Source organism: Equus przewalskii, chromosome 22, assembly GCF_037783145.1.
Source record: "Equus przewalskii isolate Varuska chromosome 22, EquPr2, whole genome shotgun sequence".
In the NCBI taxonomy this organism is placed as follows: domain Eukaryota; kingdom Metazoa; phylum Chordata; class Mammalia; order Perissodactyla; family Equidae; genus Equus; species Equus przewalskii.
This window is the reverse complement of record NC_091852.1, coordinates 43,268,287-43,293,414: the sequence shown is the minus strand read 5'-3', so window position 1 is coordinate 43,293,414 and position 25,128 is coordinate 43,268,287. Positions and strand designations below refer to the sequence as shown.

General features: G+C 39.6%; 1 protein-coding gene across 1 annotated transcript in view; it reads right to left on the bottom strand.

The window, feature by feature from the left end:
- TEK (TEK receptor tyrosine kinase) overlaps window positions 1-25,128 on the bottom strand; it is a 104,585-nt gene that overhangs the window by 52,780 nt on the left and 26,677 nt on the right. The window contains exon 2 of the mRNA XM_008519059.2: window positions 4,493-4,804. Coding sequence (XP_008517281.1) covers window positions 4,493-4,804 — 312 coding nt within the window. The remainder of the gene's footprint in view (window positions 1-4,492; window positions 4,805-25,128) is intronic.

Here is a 25,128-nt window from a genome sequence, read left to right as displayed (position 1 = left end):
CGCCAACAGACCATGTGATCACTCACGTCCAAGTCATGAACTTCCTGCCTTCCCTTCTGCTCCTTCTTTTGTCGTACATCCCACCAGCTCCCACTTATGCATCAGTTTCTATTTAGATGTCACTTTCTCCAGGGACCTTATATGGCCCTGGAATCCAGGTTAAGTGCCTCATACCTGCATGTTCCCATTATAGCCCCACTCAGTGTATCTCCCCTACTGGACTGAGCATTCCAGGAAGGCAGTCTGTCCTGAAAGGTAGCACAGGGTGGTAGGTAGGGCTTGGCCTCTGGGATCAGGTGAGTGTTACCCTTCCCAGGGCCAACACTGGGAGCCAATGCTGGGAATGCCCCTAAGTTACAACTGCTTTTAGCCTCATCTATTAATATGGGGTCATAATAGTTCAAATCAGACATGCATTTGGTAAAGACTAAATTATACAGTAATGTATATCAAGTTACCAAGGGAACATCAGGCATGCAAGAAGTATTCAGAAAATGTTAACATCATTGCATTTCTTGAGTGAGGCACAGAGGCCTAAGAATACTTGTGAAATGAAAGAATAAATGAATGTCTGACTTCAAATTTTCCTATTTTCTTTATGCATTTTAACATGTTTATTTGTGTCATTTAGATACAAATGGCTCCTCTCTATAAACTTCACAAATCATGTGTGGGAATTTTGGTGTTCTTAAAGTACAGCTATTTCTTAAATGAAAATAGGAAGAAAGATAACCTATGTTTCCTCTGATGGGACACTCTGAAACAGATCTTGGGGTGTGAAAACATTTCAAACTTCATTTCTGCCTCCTTACCCCTGAATGAAATCACCAGTGAGGTTTGAACAAATTGCCTTTGACTTTTTTGGATGATGCCATTGATAAAAACAGTTTGGCCAGTTGGGCTATGCGAGCCAACTCAAGCCATGTTTTGGCACATGGCAAATGGATTTTCCACTTCCTCCCCAGATGCGGGAGTCAGCAGCGAGCAGGAATATATGGATGTTTATCCTATCCTGCTGTGTCCCTGGGCAGGCACTTCTGAGTTCCCACGATGATTTACTAGGCAATTAACAGTGTCATGAAGACAGAGTTTTGGAGGTTTTCCTAATTCACCATAAATGATATCACTTTCCTCGCACCATATTTCAGCCATTGGATGGTCTGCAAAAGAAACCGAATCAGCTCAACAGCCTGATGCTGAGGTGTTGTTATTATTAAAACGTTATTATTAAACACGAGAGAGAAAGTACTACCTATTTTTCTATTTTGTAGAAATCTCCACCATTATGTTAATAGATGATGTTAAAATTTTCCACAATTGAGTAGGAAAATTAACAGTCCCAGTAAATTATTGCTTATTCCAAGGCACTATAATAATGATAATCATTGAACATTTACTGTGAGCCGGATAATGTTGATGATCTCATTTGATTCTCAAATGCATGTGGTAAAATCTCTTTCCCCATTTTTTTTCAGATGCGAAAACTATGATTTCAATTAAGTAACTTGCCCTAGGTCATAGAGTTCAGGTGCAGAGCTGGGCTCAGCCACATGTCTGGCTGACTTCCACTCCCATGCCTCTCCTCTGTGCCCTGGATGGCTTTCTTAGTGTTTCAGTTGGACTCACTCTACTTCACAAAACACGTGCTCAGAATGGGGGAGGGTGGTTAACATTAAGTGAGAGCGACATACAGAGGGCAGGACAGAGTCATATGTACAGGCTCTGAAGTCAGATCTGTTGGCATCAGATCCCATTCCCACCATTTACAAACTGCTAGCGTTATTATTATGTAACTTATTCTGCAAAGTCTCTCTTTACACAAGCATTTGGCGAAGCATCTATTATGTAAATCAAATCTTATCTTAAATGCACTCATGGGAACTGGCTTCTTGCATATACCATCTTATTTAAAACAAGACAATTTTGAAGATATTATTATACCCATCTCACAGACGATGAAAAATGAGACCAACGGAGGTTAACTTGCCGAAGGCTACACAGCTGGTAAGTGGTGGAGAAAGAATTAAAACTCAGGTGGGTATAAATCTAAAAGCCATCTTCTCTCCACCGTTGCTGGCTATCCACGCCTGCCTTCGCCTCATTTAACTGAACTTGAGCTATCCTTTATCTGTGGTGACCTGGACTCTCAGTTTGGAGGGATCACTACAGTTGGCTTTTGATTCCTAGTGTTCCGGTTTAATATTCTTTACAGGTTCTTATTTATACATCGTCAACGACAGCCCCAGGACAGCCCAGAAAGGGCGCCATGGCACTGCACATTACGTTCCTATGGAACCACTGGCACAAATCTCAGACCATCTTCATTCAGAATGTGGAAACATCAGCAGAAGGACATAACTCTTTATACAAACCAAATCCCAAATGAAATATGAAAAATAATAGAGCTGCCTTGTCAGCCATGATAGCTTTGGCACACCTCACATCCTTTGTTCAACCTCTCTTCCCTCACCGGAGAGCCGCATTCCTGGGAATTTCTGCTGTGCACTTTTCCCAGTCGCCTAGTGTCATTTAAAGGTGAACATCACAGTTTTGCTAAGAAAACTCTTTCCTTTATTTCTAATCTAATGAATAGTGATTTTATCACTTTTGACCTTAAAATGAGTTTGCTGCCTTCAAATCTTTTAATTACCGCCATTGGCAAATTCAAAGAAATGTTTTCAGGTGGACTCGAGCTAGGGGCTAACTCTAAACTCCTGCTCCTTAAAGTCTGGTCCACGGCTCAGGGGTACCTTTTCACTGGGACCTTGTTAGAAATGCAGAATCTCAGGATTCACCCTAAGGACCTACTGAATCAGAGTCCACATTTAACAAGACCCACTGGTGATTTATAAGCACTTTCAACTTTGAGAAGCACTGATCTAAAGAACTGCACATTCTTATATAAGAAACTGCCAATCAGAGAAACGTGCAAAGGTGTGTTACTTATCTGGATCAGTTTCACAATTAAAAATTAAACCCTGAAGAACTTACATTGTCATTATCTCATAAAATGACACACTCAGTCCACAGCCTCCTGTGGTTACGATGATGTTAATTTGGTAAGGACTCCTTCATTCTAGGTAGACCAGCCAGAAAAGGGGGCTGTGGGTAAGGGGCCAGATCATTCCAGTGAGAACAAGCAGAGGTTATCTCTGCTGAAATCTGTACCTTCCTCCCAGCAGATAGCATCAAGAACACTAGAAGGCTACCTCCCTGTCCAGCCTTGGAGCCTTAGAGCAGAACAGAATCACTAAAGAATGTTTTCAATGCTATCTCCTCCAACAGCCATCCATGGACTGGCCTAAAGATATTGCTTAGGACACATTTCTATTATGGGAGAAAGGCTCACCACATCACTGCCTCGTGAGGCAGAAGCAAGGAGTAACACTCTCCCCTTGCAGAAGGCTCTCAACATCCTCCTTCAAAGTTCTGGAGTTCTGTGAGCTGGGCTTGGGGACCAGACTGCTAAAATTAAATTATGGTCTCTTTCCAAGAATAGTAGCCTGCAAAAAGGGTCCCCATTCTTCATCCCTCCCTGTATCCTTACTCCTTCCATTTAACTTGGTAGTACCTCCCATTCTGACTTTAGGCTCAGCTATTTGACCTGCTTTGGGTAGTAAAATTAGGTAGAAGTGAGAGTGTACAATACTGAGTCTAGGGTTCAAGAAGCCTCATATGCTTCCACCACTTGTTCTCTTGCACCTCTGCCATCTCCAGGAGAACTTAGCTTGGTTAGCCTGCTAAAGGATAATGGAACAGAGCCAAGTTGCCCCAGCCAAGGTCAGCCGAATAAGCCCACAGCCAGCCACCACCCACACATGTGAGAAAACCCAGCCAAGATCAGCAGAGGCCCCTAGTCAACCCAGCTGACTTAGACTCACAAGCTATACTCTTATTATTGTACACCACTGTGGTTTGTGGTTGTGTGTTACACATCATTATTGTAACAACAGATAACTGATATACCAAGTAACCAATTAGATTGAGTTATTGATAGATGTTTCACTTTTTGATTTTTTACTATATTTTTTCCCTGAAAAACTTAACTATATTTAGAATACTCAGGGGCAAGCAAACAAAAAAATCAAATGAAAAAGTTCAAAAGAGCCAAGAGGCAATGGAGAGTTGTCTTCATTGCTGTGATTTTTATACCACATACACATAACATGTTCATATCTCTGTAAGGATCCCGGAGCCCTTAGTAGAATATATGATATATTTCATTTCATCTCATGAACTAGGCACAATGTCTAGTGCAGGGGTTGAAAGTGAGGGAGTTGCACTGATGGTCTCTTTGATCTCTAATGTTCTGTGTACCAGAGACAGCAAGCCTTGGAAAGAGGCAGACAAGATCTTCAAGCATCATACTCAGGCAGCTCATGTTCAGCCTCCGAGTGAGCAGCTACTAAAACAAAAGGCATGTGTGTGTGTTTGTGTGTGTGTGTGTGTGTCTCAGTGGACCTCAACTGCCCACAACTAAGGGGTATGTTACCTTGTTGGCGCATCTTCATGGTCCGTATCCTTATTGCCTCTCCCCGAACTCGCCCTTCACAGAAGTAAGCACCATTGATTTTACTAGCCTTTTCTCTCTTCCAAACAACTTTTTTAGCCCATTCTCTGGTCACATCTTGAGTAACTTCCAGTGGATCCTGGTGCTGGTTCATTAAGGCTTCAAAGTCTCTTCCTATGGTGATGGGCTCGTGGGGGCTCCATCCAGAGGCAATGCAGGTGAGGGATGTTTCAGCATCAGACACAAGAGGTAGGGAATTGATCAAGATCAAGTCCATGGCACCATCCACTGTTCCTGAAAAGATAAAGGGAGCACAATGTACGATAAAGGTTACCAACATGACCTTACAGGATAAACTGGTGCTTAGAAAGCCTTGTCTAAAAATAGCTATGTGAGCAGTCTTTCTAAAGTGCTACTCTGATCATGTGCCTATCTTTCATAGGACAAGATCCAAAACTCTTTATCATGGCATCAAGACCCTTCATCAGCTCGAAGCTGCTAACCACTCCTGCCCCACTGCACACCCTAGCTGCAGTGGACTATCAGTTATTCTCCATGCCCAAAACAAGCGGTGCACTATGTATCTCTACCCACTATAATACCTGAGATGCAATTAGGTATTCAGTAAGTGTTTGTTGAAATAAATTCATGACAATGGCATTATTATCATTGTCAATTGTAATTAATAATTATCATTATTATTTATCATCATTAATGACTAATCAATTAATGATAATGTGGTACTACCACAAGAATAAGGTGTTTTAAAAAACTATATAACTACATACACCATATACTAACTTCATAGACTTTCATCATTATCAAAGAATTGTTCAATTCCATATTAAATTCCACAAGATAAGAGAGGGACTGAGTGAAGTCAGTGTTTCCCTCTGAGCCTCATCTTCAAAATGAGGCTAAGGAGACCTGTCTTGAAGGATTCTTGTGGAGATTAAATGAAATAAAGTGCATAACTTGCCAAGCACTGTGTCTGCCATCTACTGATTACCCAATGGGGATACTCAATGACTACGATTTCATTTCTCTTTATTCTGTTTTCTGAACACTAGTTCCAAACCTCAACCTTCCTCAGATGTAAAAACAAAATCCTACCTGACCTTTACAATGTATTCTATAAATTTATTCCATAAGTAATGAAGCACATTTTAAAAAAGAAAATCCTCTCATTTCACTTTCTCAGTATTTCTCTCTCTCTCTTCTCTTTTGATTTCCAAAGTTTATAAGATGAGCAAGTGGAATCTGTGCCTATTCTCTCCTCTTGTTGAGTGTGGAAAAATCAGGGATGGAGGACGTTCTTTGGCTCCAGTGATGATTGATTACCAAGACTACATAAAATGGTTAGGAGACTAGACAGGTTGAGCACATTGGGTCACGAGGACCAACTGGAGTCTCAGAGACCTTTGTGTAGAGATAAAGTGAGTCAAGTAAGCTACATGTTATCTCATTTAATACCCATTAAATTCTCCCAACAACCCTGTGAGGTATGTGCCATTAGCTCATTTTTAAATATGAAGAAATGAGGGCTCAAAAGATTGAGTAGCCTATTCGATTTTCCACAGCTATTGAAGTCAGAGCTGGAATTCAAATTCTCACCAGTCTTTCAGTTCCCTTGATATACGATGTCCTTTCCTACCTCAGAGCCTTTGCACATGCTGATCCCTGCACCAGAAATGATCTTCTCAACTCTTTGCATGGCTAAATTCTGCTCATCCTTTGAGTCTCAGCTTAAATGCCTTTCTCATAGAGGGCTTCTCTGCCTACCTTATCTACAATATCTACACACTCTCATCCCATTGTCCTCTAATTCAGCCTCCTGTTGGTTTCCTTCGTAAACATTACCATAATCTTTGATTATTTTATTTAATCTCTCTTCTCCTAGATGGTAAGTTCCATGAGGATGAGAAGTGAAGCTGTTTTGTTCACATTGATTTATATAGGAATATCCTGCCTAGTCTCAACATATAGAGGATTTAATAAGTATTTGTTGGATGGATGGATGGGCAAATTTTATTCCAGATCTTCCTGATTCAGTCCATCTATTCACTTGGCTCCCACTTCTAGAATGGGGTTAACAATGAAAGTGCTCTCCTGAGACTAAATTGACCTTTTTGCCCATTTTTAAAAGACCATTTTGACAATTACTGAATTTATAGGGGAAGAAGCAAATATTAGCTTTTACAAAATGCCATAGAAACATGATCAATCGTTGCTGAGCATTTGGGGCTAACTGGTATTTATTTACCAGATCTTTTTTGAGCACTTACTTATGCCAAGCACTGTGCCTGCCATGAAGTCTTCAAACAATTTGTTCTTAATGGCCATTGCCAATGTTTGATGTATAAATGATGTTTTGAGGATGATCCAACTAGGAGTTGTGTTTTTATCTAATTAGTTAAGAAGAATTTCAAAAGTCAAGTCTTAATATGAGTGGGAGTTAAGAGTTGCATTTTTTCTGGTAATGTTAACTCAATACATGGGATTGAGTGAGAAAATTTTGACTAGAATGGGTTTCCAAGACTGACCCCTGAACCATCTATCTTGCTTCTAGCTTCACTGAGAACTTCAAGATCTCAAGAGAGAGGACGGAAGTTAGGATAAGAAAAATGTTGTAAGAGCAGATGAGCTAGGAAACCTAGCAGTGGAATTATAGCCTCCCAAAATAACCCCGGAGCACAGCACTGCTTCCACAGGCACACCCAGCCCTGCCTCTGAGCGAACACCACCTCGCCTCCCACACTCACTCATTCCAGGCATGTTCCCAGAGAGAGTCATCGAGAGGAAGGAAACACTGTAATTCTTTCAGCTCCGGTTCAATCCAGCCCCATTTCTAGGGCCAGGTGAGTGACTTGCCAAAACCAAGGGATCTGTTCTGAATTCGCTGAACTGCCCCGGCACTGGTCATGGTTTATTTAATGACTTCAGGAAATAATAGAAAAAGCAGTTGATTTGAAAAGGCAACCACACTTCATCTGTAAATTGTTTCTGGGTATGGATCTGTTGCTCCTCTGGCTCTCTCCCTTTACTTTCAGTGACAGAAAGGGAAATTGTGTACTCTGAGAGTCTGGACTTGTCTACACTTTGCTACCCTTGTTCAGCATGCCAGTTATAGGAAGTCCTCTTCCACCAGTGAGTTCTCTGTACTTTGTAACACCATTTACAATAAAATATCAGAAGGATTTGGTAGAAGAGCTTTGGATATGAGAAGAAACACCTACCAGGTTCCTGGAACAGATATTAAAATCATCTGATTAGTTTTCCTAACACAAGAATCCATATTTATACTTGTTTGTATATGCCTAAAGAATTTATGGAAAGTGATACAGGAAACTATGAACAAGAGTGACCCATTGGGGAGAATGGGGTAGTTGGAGGACAATGATGGAAGACTTTTCACTGTAAACTTATGTATACTGGCTTTTGAACCATTTGAATACTACCTATGCAGAAAAATTAAATGAAAAAAGTCAATGTTATTGCCTTTCCCTTAAGAAGGTGCATTTGGAAGGAAATCAAGATCCATAGACATATATATATATCTCATCATTTATTCCTACACTTGCTCCAAATCTCCTAGGATTGCATCCAAATAATGCTTTTTTTCTTTCTCTCTCCTTTGGACTAATAATAGGAAATGTGATGTCATTCCACAGTGCTAAAAGAAAAAAACATGGATTAAATAAAATTTTTAAAAAGGGAAGAGGAGAGTGGCCAAACTTAGTCTTTCAAAGAGAATAGAGGAGCAGAGGCCTGTGGCTTCTTGAAAGAGTCTGCTACTGACACTGTGAAAGGTATGACTTCAACTGTACAGCTGGTGCCACCAAAGGAATCTGCTAGTAGGAACATTTTCCTAAGAATGATTGCCAAAAAATAGATCCCATCTGGCTCATACCAATGACAGCCCCTGTGCTAACATCTTTCCTTATATTACTGCACTATCCCCCTACCAGCTGGGGACTGGTATTGAATTGTTCATCACAACCAGAGCCGGAAGGGCTCTGATCAAATTTATTAATTAATTCAATTTACGCTTCATCATCAAGACTAAGAGTTTTCTATAAGTAAGTAAGATGCATATTGAATTTCATACATCTTATATGTTTGGGGGATTGATACTATTTTTCCTTAGCAAAGACCTTGCGAACACTTTTCAATATTTGCATAAAAGTGTGTCTTGTTTGTAAGGAAATACTTGCCATCATAGCATGGCATCAGCCAAGTTAATAAATGATCATTCATCACAATTGAAGCATAACAATATCCTGAGATGTTGTTTTGCTCATTATATTTTCTGTGTGCTATACTGAACAGCATCTAATCTTTCACAGAAACATTTTCTCACTAAAGCCCATTGTGGTGAACTCAAAATGTTGTTTAAATCTTGTTTCTTATTTAGATTTTCTTGTATTCAGGATTGCTTTGAATAATGACCCATTATCTAAGACATGGAAATATCTTTATTTAAAAATAAAAATTATTTAAAAATAGAAACAATTGTGGACCTAAATCCACACCCAAATAATACAACTAAATTGAGCTAGAAATTAGAGACTAAGCCATGCTTTTCAAACTGTGTTGCAAGGAGTTATTTCTCATTTTCTAAAACAGCTGTTCCAGAGGTTTCTGAGAGTGGTGGAGATGAAATCAAGAGAGTGGACTCCAGCGACCCACACACACATATACACTCTCACCCAGCAGCTCAACTTTCATCTGTTTTTCAAATTTGGGCTTCACATAAGTTTTCATCTGGAAAAAAAGAATGATTTTGCTTAAATAAAAACACATAAAACCTCAAAGGTCATCATCACTTTTAACTATTTTTTTTAACAGATGAGGAAAAGGAAAGGTTAAACATGAATATCAAGGAAAATACATTGCACTGCAGCACAACTGCTTCCTCGAATTAGCCTTCTGTCCCTCCCGTTCCACATTCAAGTTCAGCACAGCTGCAGATGGTCTGTGTCTGATTACCCCACTCCCTGATGTTCTCAGCACTGGCAAGCCACAAGGAAAAAGCAGGTTAAATTACTGCATGGTGAGGTTATTCCCTGGTGCTTCTTATCACTCAGAATTGTAGGGTTGGGTGGAGTTCCACTAATATGTGCTTGGAATAAGTTATCATGTCTTAAGAACAAGTATCTGTATGGTTTCTTGGAAATTTGGTATTGACCACATTTAAAATTTTTCCAAGGTGTTCTTGATCATTTCACCTTTGTAACAGCAGTAGAGATCTTAAAGTTCTAAATATTTAAAATGGCAATGAGCACTACCTTGGCCAAAAGCATTCTGAAATCAGGAGATTGGCAATGAACTGAAAAAGTTGTAGCCAAAAGCATTTCTGGAATCAGGGCTGTGGCAATGTGCCAAAGAAGCAAAGACAATCCCAGAACTATCCAGGATACTGGTGGAATTGTTCGGATTTTAGTTGGTTATTTTTTATGCTGTCAAGAAAAGGAAAATCCTCTTCAGTTTAAAAAATACTCATTAAGTCATTTAGATGTCCATTCACCCATTTACTAAACAAATGTATCGAGTACGTGCCATGTGCTAGGTACTGCGCTTGGCCTTAGAGACACGACATGAATAAAGCAGATATGATCTGAATCCTTTTAGCTTACAGGCAAATGTGGAAGACAGATATGGAAAACTAATCACATAAATAAACGTGACACTGGAACTATGATAGGTACTATGGGAGAGAATTACAAGGTGCTATGGGATAGCATAATGGTGAACTTAACCAGACTTGGCTGGAGTGGGGAAAGGTTCGTGGATCAGGTAAGTCTCCATGAGAAAGCGACATTTGGCCTGAAGGAGAGTTGGAGTTACCCAAGCAAAGTGAAAGGGATATGAGAAGATAGTCAGAGAAGTCTTTCCCCAAATGGTAACAACCGAGCAGGGTTTTGAGTAATGACACTAAGTGTTTAATAGGACTCACTTCTAGAATGGTTTTTCTAAAGTCTATCCTTAAGTTGGCATTAATTTCTTTTTATCAAATCCTAAGAACTACTGGCGCCATTTCTATGTGTCTAACCTATGTTAAAGCATTTTTAGTATCTTTGCTGCCTTCTTGTCTCCCCTGAAGAAATCCAGTTCCCAGGCATGCTTCCAAGACTTTAATCTTTTTTTGTTCTCCATGATCTTTTTATGTATGTAGTAAGTCTCTAAGCAATAACTTCATCCTCAGGGTTCCTTCCAAGAAGATATTGGGCAATTAACAAGAAGATACCAAATTGAACAAGACTGGAAATAACTAAAGGAAGTTGCTAACTTTTTTGTATAGTTGGGAGTTTGAAGTTAGACAAGGACATCCTTGATGTGACTAGGCTGTGTCTCTCTAACGACAAATTGTTCTGACCCATGATTCGTGCCAAGCCGGTATTCCCAAAGGGGATACCCATTTCCCATCACTGCCTCCCAGCCAAATAGGGCCCTTTTCTGTCTGCTGGAGGAAATGGCATCCTCTTCCCACCTTCGAACTCCAAAAATTTCCCATCCAGGATAAATACCACATGTTCTAGTTAGAACATTAGAATTAGCATGAGGCAGTTGTCAGGAAACTTTTTTATTTCCAGGGAATAGGCAGAGCATCTGCACAGTGAGACTTCACTAAACATCCAGCACACATGCACACTTACATGCAAACTCCATCCTGTGAGATGAGGTGGAGGAGACACAGTACCATCAAATCAAGGATTGTTTAAACTGGAAGGGACTTAGGAGAGCGCGTGGTGCAAGCCTCACGCTTTATAAGGGCAAACTGAGGCCCTAGCAAAGAGACCGGTTGGTGGTCACACGAAGAGCAGTGGCACAGCCCCTACACCGAGTGCTGATTTCTCTCCAGGACCCCTTCTGTCACTCCAGGGTAGCAGTGTAAATTGGCAAATCTTTAATGAGAAGGAATTTAGACTATTTACAGATCTGGCAGCATGGTACCTGGATAATCCCGGAGCTTGGTAGAAACTGGGGCAAGGGAGGAAAGACAATGAGGAGAGGCAGCCAAAAAACTGGAAAAGGAACAGGACAGAGAGATTGGGAATACTCGGAAATGAGGGTTGCCCATCTCACAAATTCCCCCAAGCCTTACAGTGCTGCCCTATAATCTTTCCTGTCCGCTTCCCCCCAAGAGAAGGAAGCTCTCTAATAGGAGCATGTTCATTCAGTGCCATGAAATGTATCTGGTGTGAGAAGAGTCTGTCTTTGGAGCCAAGCCGCCCTCTCTTTCTGCATTCTTCTCCTCATTTGATCACCTGCCAAGAATCCCTCTTCCCTTACATGCATACCTACATCCACAACCAAGTATCTCTGTCCTCCAAGACCGAATTCCACAGAACTCTTTAACTCCTCACTGCCCTGCTCCCCAGCTACCAACAGAGAAAGCAATTTGATCGATCTGCTTGCACAAAAAAGAGAATGACGAAGAACAGGTTAAAGTGACAACCCTGTGATCTATCAGAAGAGCAAACCAAAGAAATGAGTGTAATAGGAGAAGTTCAGGATTCTGGTAGTTGCCAAGAGGAGAGCGACCAAGGAAGAAGGCTAGCCTTTGCAGTAGGCCTCAGATTATGCACCATGTAGGGAAGAAAGCTAACACTGTTTATTATATGCTGCATCATAGGTACTACGCTAGGTGTTACCAACATTATCCATTTGAATTCTCACAATAATATTGAAGGAAGGTATTCATATTCTATTTTATAGGTTAAGAAAATCTGAAACTCAAGGATATTCAGTAATAGGTGCCAAGGTCACACAAGTAGAAAGATGGAATCTGAACCCATGTCTCACTGATATTAAGTTCCATTACTACCCACAATGCTTCATTCTAAGCACCATGAGAGAAGTCTCTTTTGCTTTTTGCCCACCATTGTCTCTCTAACAATTAGCACAGTTCCTGGCACCAGATAGATACTCAATAAGTACTGATGAATGCATAAATGGATAAATAAATAAGTAAATGAGACTGGCCCTCAGGAATGAATTCATTCAATAAGCATTTACTTAATAAGTACTATGAACTGGGCTCTATGCTGCATTTTGTAGGTGAAGAAAAGTACAAAATTTGGTTTCTGCCTTCAAAAAGCTTACAGTCTGGTCATCCAAAGGCATGAATCTATTTAAAGCCACAAAGGAAAACACTGACGGACTTCACTATAGAAAAAGCCAAAAACTTCTACACGGCAAAAGATTACTTAAATGCAGTTAAATGACGAAGTGGGAAACGTTGTTATATGTAAAACTTAAAGAGTTAATATGTATACTATATAAATAAATTCTGTAAATCAATAAATCAGTGGCAATTTATAGAGGAAGAAACATAAATAGCCAACATCAGTAGATTGGGGAAAAAAATGGTCACAAGATTTTGCATTTCCTTCTCTTGAGAGAGGAGTCTACTTCTCCACCCCCTTGAATCTAGGCTTGGCCATGGGACTATCCTCGATTAATGAAACATTACCAAATGTGACACAAACAGAGGCTTTCAATGTGCTTTCCCATTGGACTTGCCCTCTCTTGCTGTTCTGTGGAACCCTGAGATCACCAGGAAGAGAAGCCCAGGCTAACCTGCTGGAAGATGAGAGGCCACACAGAGGAGACACGAGCCATTCCAGCCAAGGTCCCACAGAGCAGCTACCAGATATGTAAGTTAACCGTCCCAGACCGCCCAACCCCGGCCAAGCCATCAGCCGACGACGGAGAGCAGCCAATCCAGCCCAGACCAAAGAATTTTCCAGCTGACCTACAGAATCATAATATATAACAAATGTTTGCTGTTTTACCACTGTGTTTTGGGATGACTTGCTACTCAGCAAAAGCTAAGGGATACACCAACAAAGATGAAAAGAGGATTTACTTGCCTATAAATCCCAAAATACAAACTAAAAGGACATCTCATTATTTGTCTATCAAATTGACAAAGAATAGAGAGGACCATAATATCTAGCACTGGCAGATAAATAGGAAGATCTACACTGTTGGTAGGGAATGTGATTGATAAAACATTTTTACAGGACATGCTTGCAATGTCTACAGTAATCGTAAAATTACACAGACCTAAGCTTAAATCATCACTTATTAAACATCAGGCACTGCTCTAAGTGTGTTACACATTATAACTTATTTAATTCTCCTAGCAATCTTAGGGTAGGTCCTGTGATTATCTTCATTTTATAGAAAAGGAGACTAAAGCAAAGAGAGGTTAAATACTTTGTCATTGTAACACAGGTAATTAGTGGAAGAACTGGGATTCAAATTTATGCAGACTGGCTTCAAAACCCATTCTTTTAACAATTAAACTATACTCATACCAGCTCATATAAAAATGCATCTTCCAACAATTCATTGAAGAAAGTCTGGTCTTTTCAACAAATAGTGTTGGAACAATTGGACATCCATATCCAAAACAAAAGAAAATAAAACAAGCTCTGAACTAAAAAAACCTCCCACTCTATACAAAAACTAACTGAAAATGGATCATGTAAAAGGTAAAAATACAGAACTTTTGGGATATGGAGAAAAGTTTGCATGACGTTAAGGTTAGGCACTGAGTTGCTAACTATGACACCAGAAGTATTATCTATAAAGAAAACAATTTAAATTGGATTTTATCAAAATTTAAAATTTTGGTCTATGAAAGACACTATTAAAATAAAAAGACAAACTATGGACTGGGAGAAAGTATCTGCAAATCACATATCTGACAAATAACTTGTATCCAGATTGTATAAAAAAACTTTCAAAACTCAACAGTAGGAAAGCAAACTCAATTTTTTAAAAAATAGGCAAAAGATGGGGCTGGCCCCGTGGCCGAGTGGTTAAGTTCGCGCGCTCCGCAGCAGGCGGCCCAGTGTTTCGTTGGTTCGAATCCTGGGCACGGACATGGCACTGCTCATCAGACCACGCTGAGGCAGCGTCCCACATGCCGCAACTAGAAGAACCCACAACGAAGAATACACAACTATGTACCGGGGGGCTTTGGGGAGAAAAAGGAAAAAATAAAATCTTTAAAAAAAAAAAAATAGGCAAAAGATTTGAGACCCTTCACCAAAGATATACAGGTGGCAAATAAGCACACAGAAAGATGGTCAATATCAGTGGCCATTAGGGAAATACCAATTGAAACCATAATGAGATACCACTACACACCTTATTAGAATATTTCCAAAAAACACCCCCAAAACAAAAGAACCCTGATAATATCAAGTTCGAGCTAGAACGCGTAGCAACTGTAAGTCTTATTCATAACTGGTGGCAACATAAAATGGACGATCCAGTCACTGCAGAAAATGATTCAACCGTTTTTTACAAAGTTAAACACAAATTTACCTTATCACTCAGCATTCCCACTTCTGGTATTTCTCCTACAAAAATAGAAATTTATGTTCATACAATGAATATTTATAGCAACTCTTTATAATCACTCAAAACTGGGAACACTCAAATGTCCTTCAACAGATGAATGCATAAATACGCTGTGGTGCATCCACACAATGGAATGCTATTCAACACAAAAGGGAATAAACTAGTACTACCTGCAACAACATGGCATTATGTGGAGTTAAAGAAGCCAATACCAGAAGGCCACATCCTGTATGACTGCATTTATATGACATTCTGGAAAAGTCAGGCTTATAGGGATGAAGAGCAGATGAGTGGCTGCCAGCGAGTAGGGTTGGGAGAGATTTGACTATAGAGGGGGCCAAAAAAAAGACTTTGGGGTGATGGAATTGTTCTGTATTCTGATTGTGGCAGTTGTTGCATGAATCTACACACGCACTAGGATGCATGAAGCCATACACACACCAAAAAAAGTCAAGCATACTGTATGTTAACTTTTAAAATTATAATAAAAATGTATCTTCCATAATTATCAGTTAAAAAACACAAAGATATTATGGCAAGAACATTCACTGCAGTGTATATCCACAAATTAGAAACAACACAAAGTTCAGGAACAGGAGCATGGCAAAATCAACGACGGTTCATACATATAATGGCCTATTATATAATTGCATGGAATTATGTCCTTGGAATATTAAATGAAAACAAGATGCAGAACAGTATTATGATCTCATTTTTGCCAAAGTATAGAGAAAAACGGAGCAGTCCTACACCAACCTGATATAATGGTTATCTCTGGCTAATGTTCTTGCCAGGCTTAGGGATTAAGGGTGGCGTGAGGACGACGGTAAATGTTCACTTATGGCTTTATACACTGAGTATTGCATTTTTTAATAATTTTAAACTATTTTTATTTATAGAAATGCACACACAACTAATCTAATCTAATCAATTCTAATTAATTACTGACAGGTCTGTCTGCTTCCTTAGACAGTGAGCTCCCTGAAGAAAAGAACTCTATTTTGTTCATCTTCAACTCCCTGTGAAGTTCATCATCAAGCACTGTGTTTGACAGACTGTTCATATTTTTTCATTATCAAGCATATTTTTCATGTATTTTTAATATATTTAAGTTGAATTGGAAGAATTCAATAATATTTGAAAGTAATACACCTTAAACCTGGGTGACTATTTTGCGAATTTACTAATTGTCTGGCACCATCAATAGGATAGTGAAGTAGTTAAGAGCTTTGGTCATGAAGTTCTGTCTCATCTTACTCATCTGTGAAATGGGGGAATAACGTTGAAATCATTGACTTCTGTGTGAAGGCCTGAAGCCCGTTTGATCAAGGGGATCTGTGTGACACTATGGTCTGCGTCAGCCCCAGAGGAAGATTCTTTTAAATTTTTATTTATTTTATTTTATTTTTGAGGAAGATTAGCCCTGAGCTAACTACTGCCAGTCCTCCTCTTTTTTTTCCTGAGGAAGCCTGGCCCTGAGCTAACATCCTTGCCCATCTTCCTCCACTTTATATGTGGGACGCCTACTACAGCGTGGCATGCCAAGCGGTGCCATGTCAGCACTCGGGATGTGCACCGGCGAACCCTGGGCAGCTGAGAAGTGGAACATGTGCACTTAACTGCTGTGCCACCAGGCCAGCCCCGGCTTTTTTTTTTTTAAGTTGTCTTGGAGCTAAGGCACCCACAGTAGGAAGAACCACTAATGGCTTTGTGTCCCGCCATGTGCCCACCCTCCCTCACACTTCAAACCCACATGGGCAGGAAACAGGCCCATCACAAGCTAAGGAAGATTCTCTGTTTCCTTCAAACTCCTTTGATTCTTGCCCTTTTTCTTACAAGACTGACCTTAACAGGAAACCAATTCTCTGCACATGCAAGTGATTCTGGCAAACGAGTTTCACAACCAGCTTGGTGGTGTGATGGCAGCCTGGGGGGGATCAGGGCTACTCAGAGATGAAGATAAGCAGTTGTTCAATGGGGTTTTGCCAGCTGACCCCCAGGGAGACCACTCACCAAACCCAAGGGGCCCCCGTGTGTGTCTGTGGGCAGAGAAGCTCCCTTCCAGTTTCTTCATTACCTGTAGAAGTCAGTCTATGCACAGTCTATTGTAAGTACAGACCTTTACTTTGCTTCTCTTCACTCTGGAACAGGACAGTAGCTCTACATTCTGAAGCATCAACCCCTCTGCCTCACCAATGGGGTCACAATCTTAACACACTAGTGGAAGAGCGCTCAGGGGCCCTCCAGCTTCATAGCACTGTCCTCCAGGCCTTATGTGAATTATTTCTATGACTATTAGTCACCTATTTGGGAAGCAGCTTATCTGGTCATATTCCCTCCCCTCTGTTAAAAAAAAAAAATCCTGTATACTTCCAAACTACAGATACATTTGCCAGGTGGAATTCCAACTAAACTTTATGTCAGTTTTTCCCCTATCAAATGCTGGCCTGAAGATCTCACAAGATGCTAGTCTCTGTGTCTTTGTTAAAAGAGCGTTCTTGACAAACACTGGGTGTCACAGTGCAATCCCCTTGGGCCCCTGCTAGTCCCTATTTATTCCAGTGGCAATGACATCATTCAAAGCACGGTGGGAGGTCTTCTTAAGAAATTGTCCTCGTAGTCTTTGCATGAGCTATGCTTACCTGTATTGCCCTCCTCCAATGCTTCTCCTCTTTCCTCCTTCAACTGGCTGACTGACTCTTGTTTAGCCTCCAAGGCTTGGCTCATGCTCTCACATGCCCTGGGAAGCCTTCCAGATGCCCCAGGACAAGGGCTGTGTCTTACCAACTGCATAGATGTGGTGCCTAGTAGGTATGGCAGTGTGATAGGCTGTGATCCTATACACAGCAGCTGCCAGGCATTTTATCGCTTTAGCAGCTTAGGAAAACGGCTCCTCTTTTATCTTCCCAAGCAGACAATGTAAAATCTGCTTAGACTGCTCTGGCAGCAAGGAGACAGAGCTTGTCTGTACAGTTACTTGAGAGAAAGCAGTCCAAAAGCACAAAAACCGGAGAAGTGATTTCATGAAACATTTAAGTCAGATATCCTGGGCATGGGCTGGGTCTATTTTCAAGTCAAATTTAGTATGCACATGTAAACATTAGAGTGTAAGAGTCTCACTTTCTATGGCCAAGCTACTCGTTGGTTCTTCTCCTCATTTTAACAAGGTGTGCCCCTCTCCAGCTACTCTCCAACCTCCTCCACCCAGCTCTGGTTCTTGGGGGCAGCTACGTCCTGCCAGGCTCAGCTAATAGGAAACACCAGGAGGAGACAGGAGGGTGGAAGGAGAATGGAGCAGGATGTTGATTCTCCCAGCTCCCTCCCTGCTGAGCCATCGAAACAAGCCACAGCTCTGGCGGATAGTCCTGCCTTGCCACTGCTCTATCTTGGTTATACTGTTCCTTCCCCTTGCACCTTCAAATCTACACTAGGTTCAAGAAACACTCATTTTTCAGTCGATCCCTTGATGTAAATGAAATTTTGCTCTGATGTCTAATAACTAAAACAGAGAAAACCATGCTTCCTGTGGCTTGACAGCGAGATGGGAGCCCAGCTTTGTACCAACTCCCCCAACCTTTAAGAGTCCCTTGGGTATTCCCTAGAGCTGTCATATCTTTAAGGAGCACAGTCTACAAGTAATCATTACCATCAAGTATTTACCAGTTCTGTTTTTCAATAGCAGTGTGTCAATCACACGTGAATAATTACCAAAATTATTAGTAGTAACATAATTGCTACACTTATTAAGTACCTACCACCATTCAGACACTTTCCATGCATTGTTTTACTTAATACACACCACATCCATATGAATTAGTCATTTATATCTCCATATCACAGATGAGGAAACTGACTTAGACAAAATAAGCAACAGTGATGACTAAATGAGACCTTAATGTAAAACATCTGGAAAAGTGCTAGAATTCCTAACTCTTCTTTTTCCCTGACAGACAGCTTGGCACAGGGGGTTCACCAAATGCATTGTTTGACTGAGTATCCATTTGCCTAAGTACTTTGATCATCCCAGCAGAAATACAAGAGTATTCTATGTGTAAGACCATCAATCTGAAATAGCCTGTTTCTATTGGATCTAATTTCTCATCTACTCTTCTTGCCAAAACTCAGCCAAATGGCCATGGCCTTAGCTCAGAGATTATGGCCTGGCCGCTGCTACGGAAGATGGCATTTCCATTTCCACCAGTGATCTCGGCAACTCTCAAGCCTTCAGTTATCACCTGTTCCAAATCCAGGTCTCTAGTTCTAACTTCTTCCCTGCTATGAACATGTGTTATGAAAATGCTTCCTGGACACCTAGACAGGCAACTCAAATGCAGTATACCTAGAATGAACTCAGCATCTTCTCATGTCTTAACCTTTTCTTTCTCATTATCTCTTAAGCCTCCACCTTACCAATCACAAATGCTTGAAAACTCTGAGTTATAGTCAGCAACTCTCTCTCCCTCACTGTTTACATCCAATCACCATATTCTGCCCATTTTACTCTTTACTGTCTCTCACTTTCACCTCTTTTTCACACACTCATTCTCTCTCAATTGAACTACTGCAAAATTAGAGTGCCATCAGTCTATTTAGCCCCAAACCGTCTGCAGGCTTTCTTTTCCTGACCATTGCTGACATTGTTCCTTTTGCCAAGGATGCTCTTCCCTACGTAAATTTATCTGTTCAAGTCCAATCTCTTCCAAGATTCAGTTCAAATCTCAATGGTAATAGGAAATTGTGTTCCCCTATTTTGCACAACTCAAAAAATAAAGTTCAAATTTACAGACTGTCATAACTGAAGATTCAAACTCACTACACTTGTTTTTTGAATTAAAGAAAAAAAAGGATTTTAAGATACACCAAATATGAGGTCACGTTTAATTAACAACATGAGATGGAAATATATCCTCTTCATACTAAAGTCTGGATCACAAATTTAAAATGTCTGATTTGTTAACTAGACATTGTGGTGACTATTTCTTGATATATACAAATATTGAGTCATTAGGTTGTACACCTGAAACTAACATAATGCTACATGTTAATTATCTTGATTTATAACAATTGTTTTTAATATGGAGAGTAGTTTGAGAGGTTCCAAAATATATTTAATAGTGGGTGAATTATTACATGTGTTATGTGAATTATATCTCAATAAAGCTGGTCAAACATATATCTATACTTACCTATATATATCTATGTCTAGATATATAGGTGTTCCAGAAGAGAACAGAGGGAATAGTGGAGAAGTGTTACTGAAGACACAGTGGCTGATAATTTTATAGAACTGAATAAAGTCTTAAGTTCTCAGAGACAAAGCGCTAACCACACTCTAATGAATCTATCAAAATAAATAAATAAATAAATAAATAAAATGTTATCTGTCTAGCACCTTTGGTGTAGCCTCTCACAACTTCCCACTAAAGACAAGAAAAAAATGAAGAATAGCAACCAGAGTGCTCACTAAGACTTCCAATCAGGGGGCCAATGTCAGCATTATGGTGGAGTGACCTCTTCCCTTAGACTCTCCCCCAAGATAGAATGAAAAAGGACATTCATAAACCAACAGAGGACCATTAACACAACACAAAAGACATCTGAGAGACCCATACAGTCATATATCTGAAGGTGGAGGTGCTGAACCCCTTGAGAGGAAGTGGAAGGAGGTAAAGGGATCTCCTCTCCCTCCCTGAATGGCAGTGACCCAGGGCACAGGACTGCACGTGGCTCTGAGAAAAGAAGGAGGAGGGGCAGCTCTCTGTGGGAACACCTTTGCTCTCCAAATTCCCTCACAGCCCCTGGGAAAGCCCCACACAGAGGTGGCTAAGCTATTGTGGGGGTGTCTTCGTCAAGCCAGTACCCCAGGAGAGAAGACAGTGAGGGCACAGTGAGAATGCCCCGGGGATCATGCATGTGAAAGAAAGTGCCCCTCCTCCTAACAGGCACTCCAGCTCAGCCAGTCGGCCAGAGTGCCTGTGCATACATTAGAAAAGCAGCAGCTGTGAGCAAGCAAACCTGCAATCACAGACAGGACCTGTCAGCCTAGATTCTAAGGACAGGCACAGATGCCAGGGACCGCAGTGGGCTCAGAATACACAGCTCTTGATGCCCCACCTCAAGTGACGGCAGGTGGAAACTGCAACCAGATACTATCACTATGCAAAGGCACAAGTTCACACCATAAAATAGTATGAAGAAATATATTAACACTCCAGGCCAGAAGGAAAATGACAAGCACCTAGAAATCAACCCTGAAGGCACATAAATTTACAATCTAAATGACAGAGAATTCAAAATAGCTCTCATAAAAAAACTCAACAAGTTATAAGAAAATACAGATAGAGAGTTCAATGAAATCAGGAACAAAATTAATGAACAGAGGGAATTCTTCACAAAAGAGATTTAAACTTTAAAGAAAAACCAATTCGAAGTGTTGGAGATGAAAAACACAATGGATGAGATAAAGAAAAATCTGGACTACCTGAATAACAAAGCTGATATTATGGAAGACAGAATTAGCAGCCTGGAGGATGGAAATATAGAAATGCTTCAGATGGAGGAGGAGAGAGAACTAAGACTAAAAAGAAATGAAGAGATTCTCTGAGAAATATCCAACTCAATTAGGCAATGCAAATAAGGATCAGAGGTATTCCAGAGGGAGAAGTGTGGGAGAATGGAGAGAAAGCTTGTTCAAAGAAATAATAGCTGAGAACTTCCCAAACCTGGGGAAGAAGCTGGAAGTACAAGTAAAAGAAGCTAATAGAATTCCTAATTATATCAGTGTAAAAAGACCCTCTCCAAGGCATATAGTAGTAAAACTGGCAAAAGCCAATGACAAAGAAAAAATATTAAGGGCAACAAGGCAGAAGAAAATAACTTACAAAGGAACCACTATCAGGCTTTCAGCAGATTCCTCAGAAGAAACCTTATAAGCTAGGAGAGAGTGGAATGATATATTCAAAATTCTGAAAGACAAAAACTTTAAGCCAAGAATACTCTATCCAACAAAATATAGTCTTCAGATATGATGGAGAAATAAAAACTTTTGCAGATAAACAAAAGCTGAGAGAGTTCATTGCCACAAGACCCACCCCTCCCCCACAGCCCCAAGAATTGATCAAGAAGGCCCTCATACCTGAAAAAAAAATAACGATTTACAAAGCCCTTGAGAAAGGGGTAAATAGGCAGACAAAATCAGAAAATTGCAGCTCTCTGTCAGAACAGGTTAGCAAACACTTAATTAGAACATTAAAGATGAAGGGAAGAAAACATCAAAAATAAATATAGACTTGTTGTTTTAACCACAAACTCACAACACAAGATGGAATAAGTTGCGGCAACAACAAATTAGAAGGGGAAGAGGGAAGGAATGGAATCAGTCTAGACACAAATGATAAATAAAGAGAAAAGTGAGGAAACTCTCAAACTAAATTGGCAGTCCAAAATAAACAGGATGACAAACTAGGGAAACACAGAAAAACTGGAAAACAAGTGATAAAATGGCAGCATTAAGCTCTCTTATATCAATAATAACTCTAAATGTAAATGGATTGAATTCTTCAATCAAAAGACACAGAGTGGCAGGATGGATTTAAAAACAAGACCCCACAATATGCTGCCTCCAGGAAACACGTCTCAGACCCAAAGACAAACACAGGCTCATAGTGAAGGGACTGAAGCTGATACTCCAAGCTAATGGCAAAAAAAAGAAAGTAGGTGTTGCCATACTTATATCAGACAAAGTAGACATCAAGATAAAACAGGCAATCAGAGACAAAGAGGGGCAGTATATAATGATAAAAGGGACACTCCACCAAGAAGACATAACACTTAAGAATATACATGCATCCAACACAGGATCACCAAAGTACACAAAGCAAGTATTAACAAACCTAAAAGGAGATATTAACAACAACACAATAATAGTAGCAGAGCTTAACACCCCAATTACACCAATGGATAGATCATCCAAATAGAAAGTCAACAAGGAAATAGTGGATTTAAAAGAAAAACTAGACCAGATGTACTTAATAGATATATATAGAACACTATATCCAAAACAATCAGAATACACATTCTTCTCAAGTGTACATGGAACATCCTCAAGGATGGACCATATGTTGGGAAACAAGGCAAGCCTCAATAAATTTAAGAAGATTGAAATCATATCAAGCATCTTTTCTGACCATACTGCTATGAGACTAGAAATCAACTACAAGAAAAAAGCTGGGAAAGTGACAAATATATGGAGATGAAACAACATGCTACTGAACAACCAATGGATCATTGAAGAAATTAAAGGAGAAATCAAAAAATATCTGGAGACAAATGAAAATGAAAGTATACCAATATATACTAAGCTATTTTGCTTATATATAAGCTATTTTGCAATATGTATAGCTATTTTGAATTCTATTTTGAATTCTCTGTCATTTAGATTATAAATTTCTATGCCTTCAATATATACCAAGAGGGAAATTCATAGCAATACAGGTCCATTTTAACAAACAAGAAAATCTCAAATAAGCAATCTTAAACTACACCTAACAGAACTAGAAAAAGAGGAACAAACAAAGCCCAAAGTCAGAAGAAGGAGGGAAACAATAAAAATTAGAGCAGAAATAGATGAAACAGAAACGAAAAGAAAAAAAACAGTAGCAAAGATCAATGAAACAAAGAGCTGGTTCTTTCAGAAGACAAACAACATTGATAAGCCCTTAGCCAGACTCACTAAGAAAAAAATAGAGAAGCCTCAAACAAATAAAATTAGAAATGAAGGAGAAGAAATTACAGTGGATACCACAGAAATACAAAGGATTAAAAGACAATACTAGAAAAAACTATATGCCAACAAATTGGACAATATAGAAGAAATGGAAAAATTCTTAGACTCATACAACCTCCCAAAACTGGATCAAGAAGAAATAGAGAATCTGAATAGACCAATCACATGTAAAGAGATTGAAACAGTAATCAAAGCGTTGCCAAAAAATAAAAGTTCAGGACCAGACGGCTTCTGTGGAGGAGTCTACCAAACATTGAAACAGGATTTACTACCTATCCTTCTCAAACTATTTCAAAAAGTTGAAGAACACAGAACACTTCCTAACACATTTTACAGGGCCAACGTCACCCTGATCCCAAAGCCAGACAAGGACAACACAAAGAAGGAAAATTACAGGCCAACATCGCTGATGAACATAGATGCAAAAATCCTCAACAAAATATTGGCAAACCAAATACAGCAATACATTAAAAAGATCATACACCACGATCAAGTGGGATTTATACCAGGGATGTTTCAACATCTGCAAATCAATCAATGTGATACACCACATTAACAAAATGAGGATTAAAAACCACATGATCACCTCAACAGGTGCAGAGAAAGTATGTGACAAGATCCAACATCCATTTATGATAAAAACTCAATAAAATGGATATAGAAGGAAAGTACCTCAACATAATAAAGGCCAGATATGACAAACCCAGAGCCAACATCATACTCAACAGGGCAAACTGAAAGCTATCCCCCTGAGAACAGGAACAAGACAAGGGTGCCCACTCTCACCACTGTTATTCAACATAGTACTGGAGGTTTGGGCCACAGCAATTATGCAAGAAAAAGAAATAAAAGAAATCCAAATAAGCAACGAAGAAGTGAAACTCTTGGTGTTTGCAGATGACACGATTTTATACGTACCTAAAGAATCCAACAGAAAACTATTTGAAATAATCAACAAATATAGCAAACTTGCAGGGTACAAAATCAAATTACAAAAATCAGTTGCATTTCTATACTCTAATAATGAACTAACAGAAAGAGAACTCAAGAATACAATCCCATTTATAATTGCAACAAAAAGAATAAAATATCTAGGAATAAATTTAAACAAGGAGGTGAAAGACCTATGCAATGAAAACTGTAAGACATTATTGAAAGAAATCGATGATGACATAAAGAAATGGAAAGATATTCCAAGTACATGGATTGGAAGAATAAATATAGTTAAAATGTCCATAATACCTAAAGCAATCTACAGATTCCATGCAATCCCAATCAGAATCCCAATGACCTTCTTCATAGAAATAGAATAAAGAACCCTAAAATTCATATGGGGCAACAAAAGACCCCACATACCTAAAGCAATCCTGAGAAAAAAGAACAAAGCTGGAGGCATCACAATCCCTGACTTCAAAATATACTACAAAGCTATAGTAATCAAAGCAGTATGGTA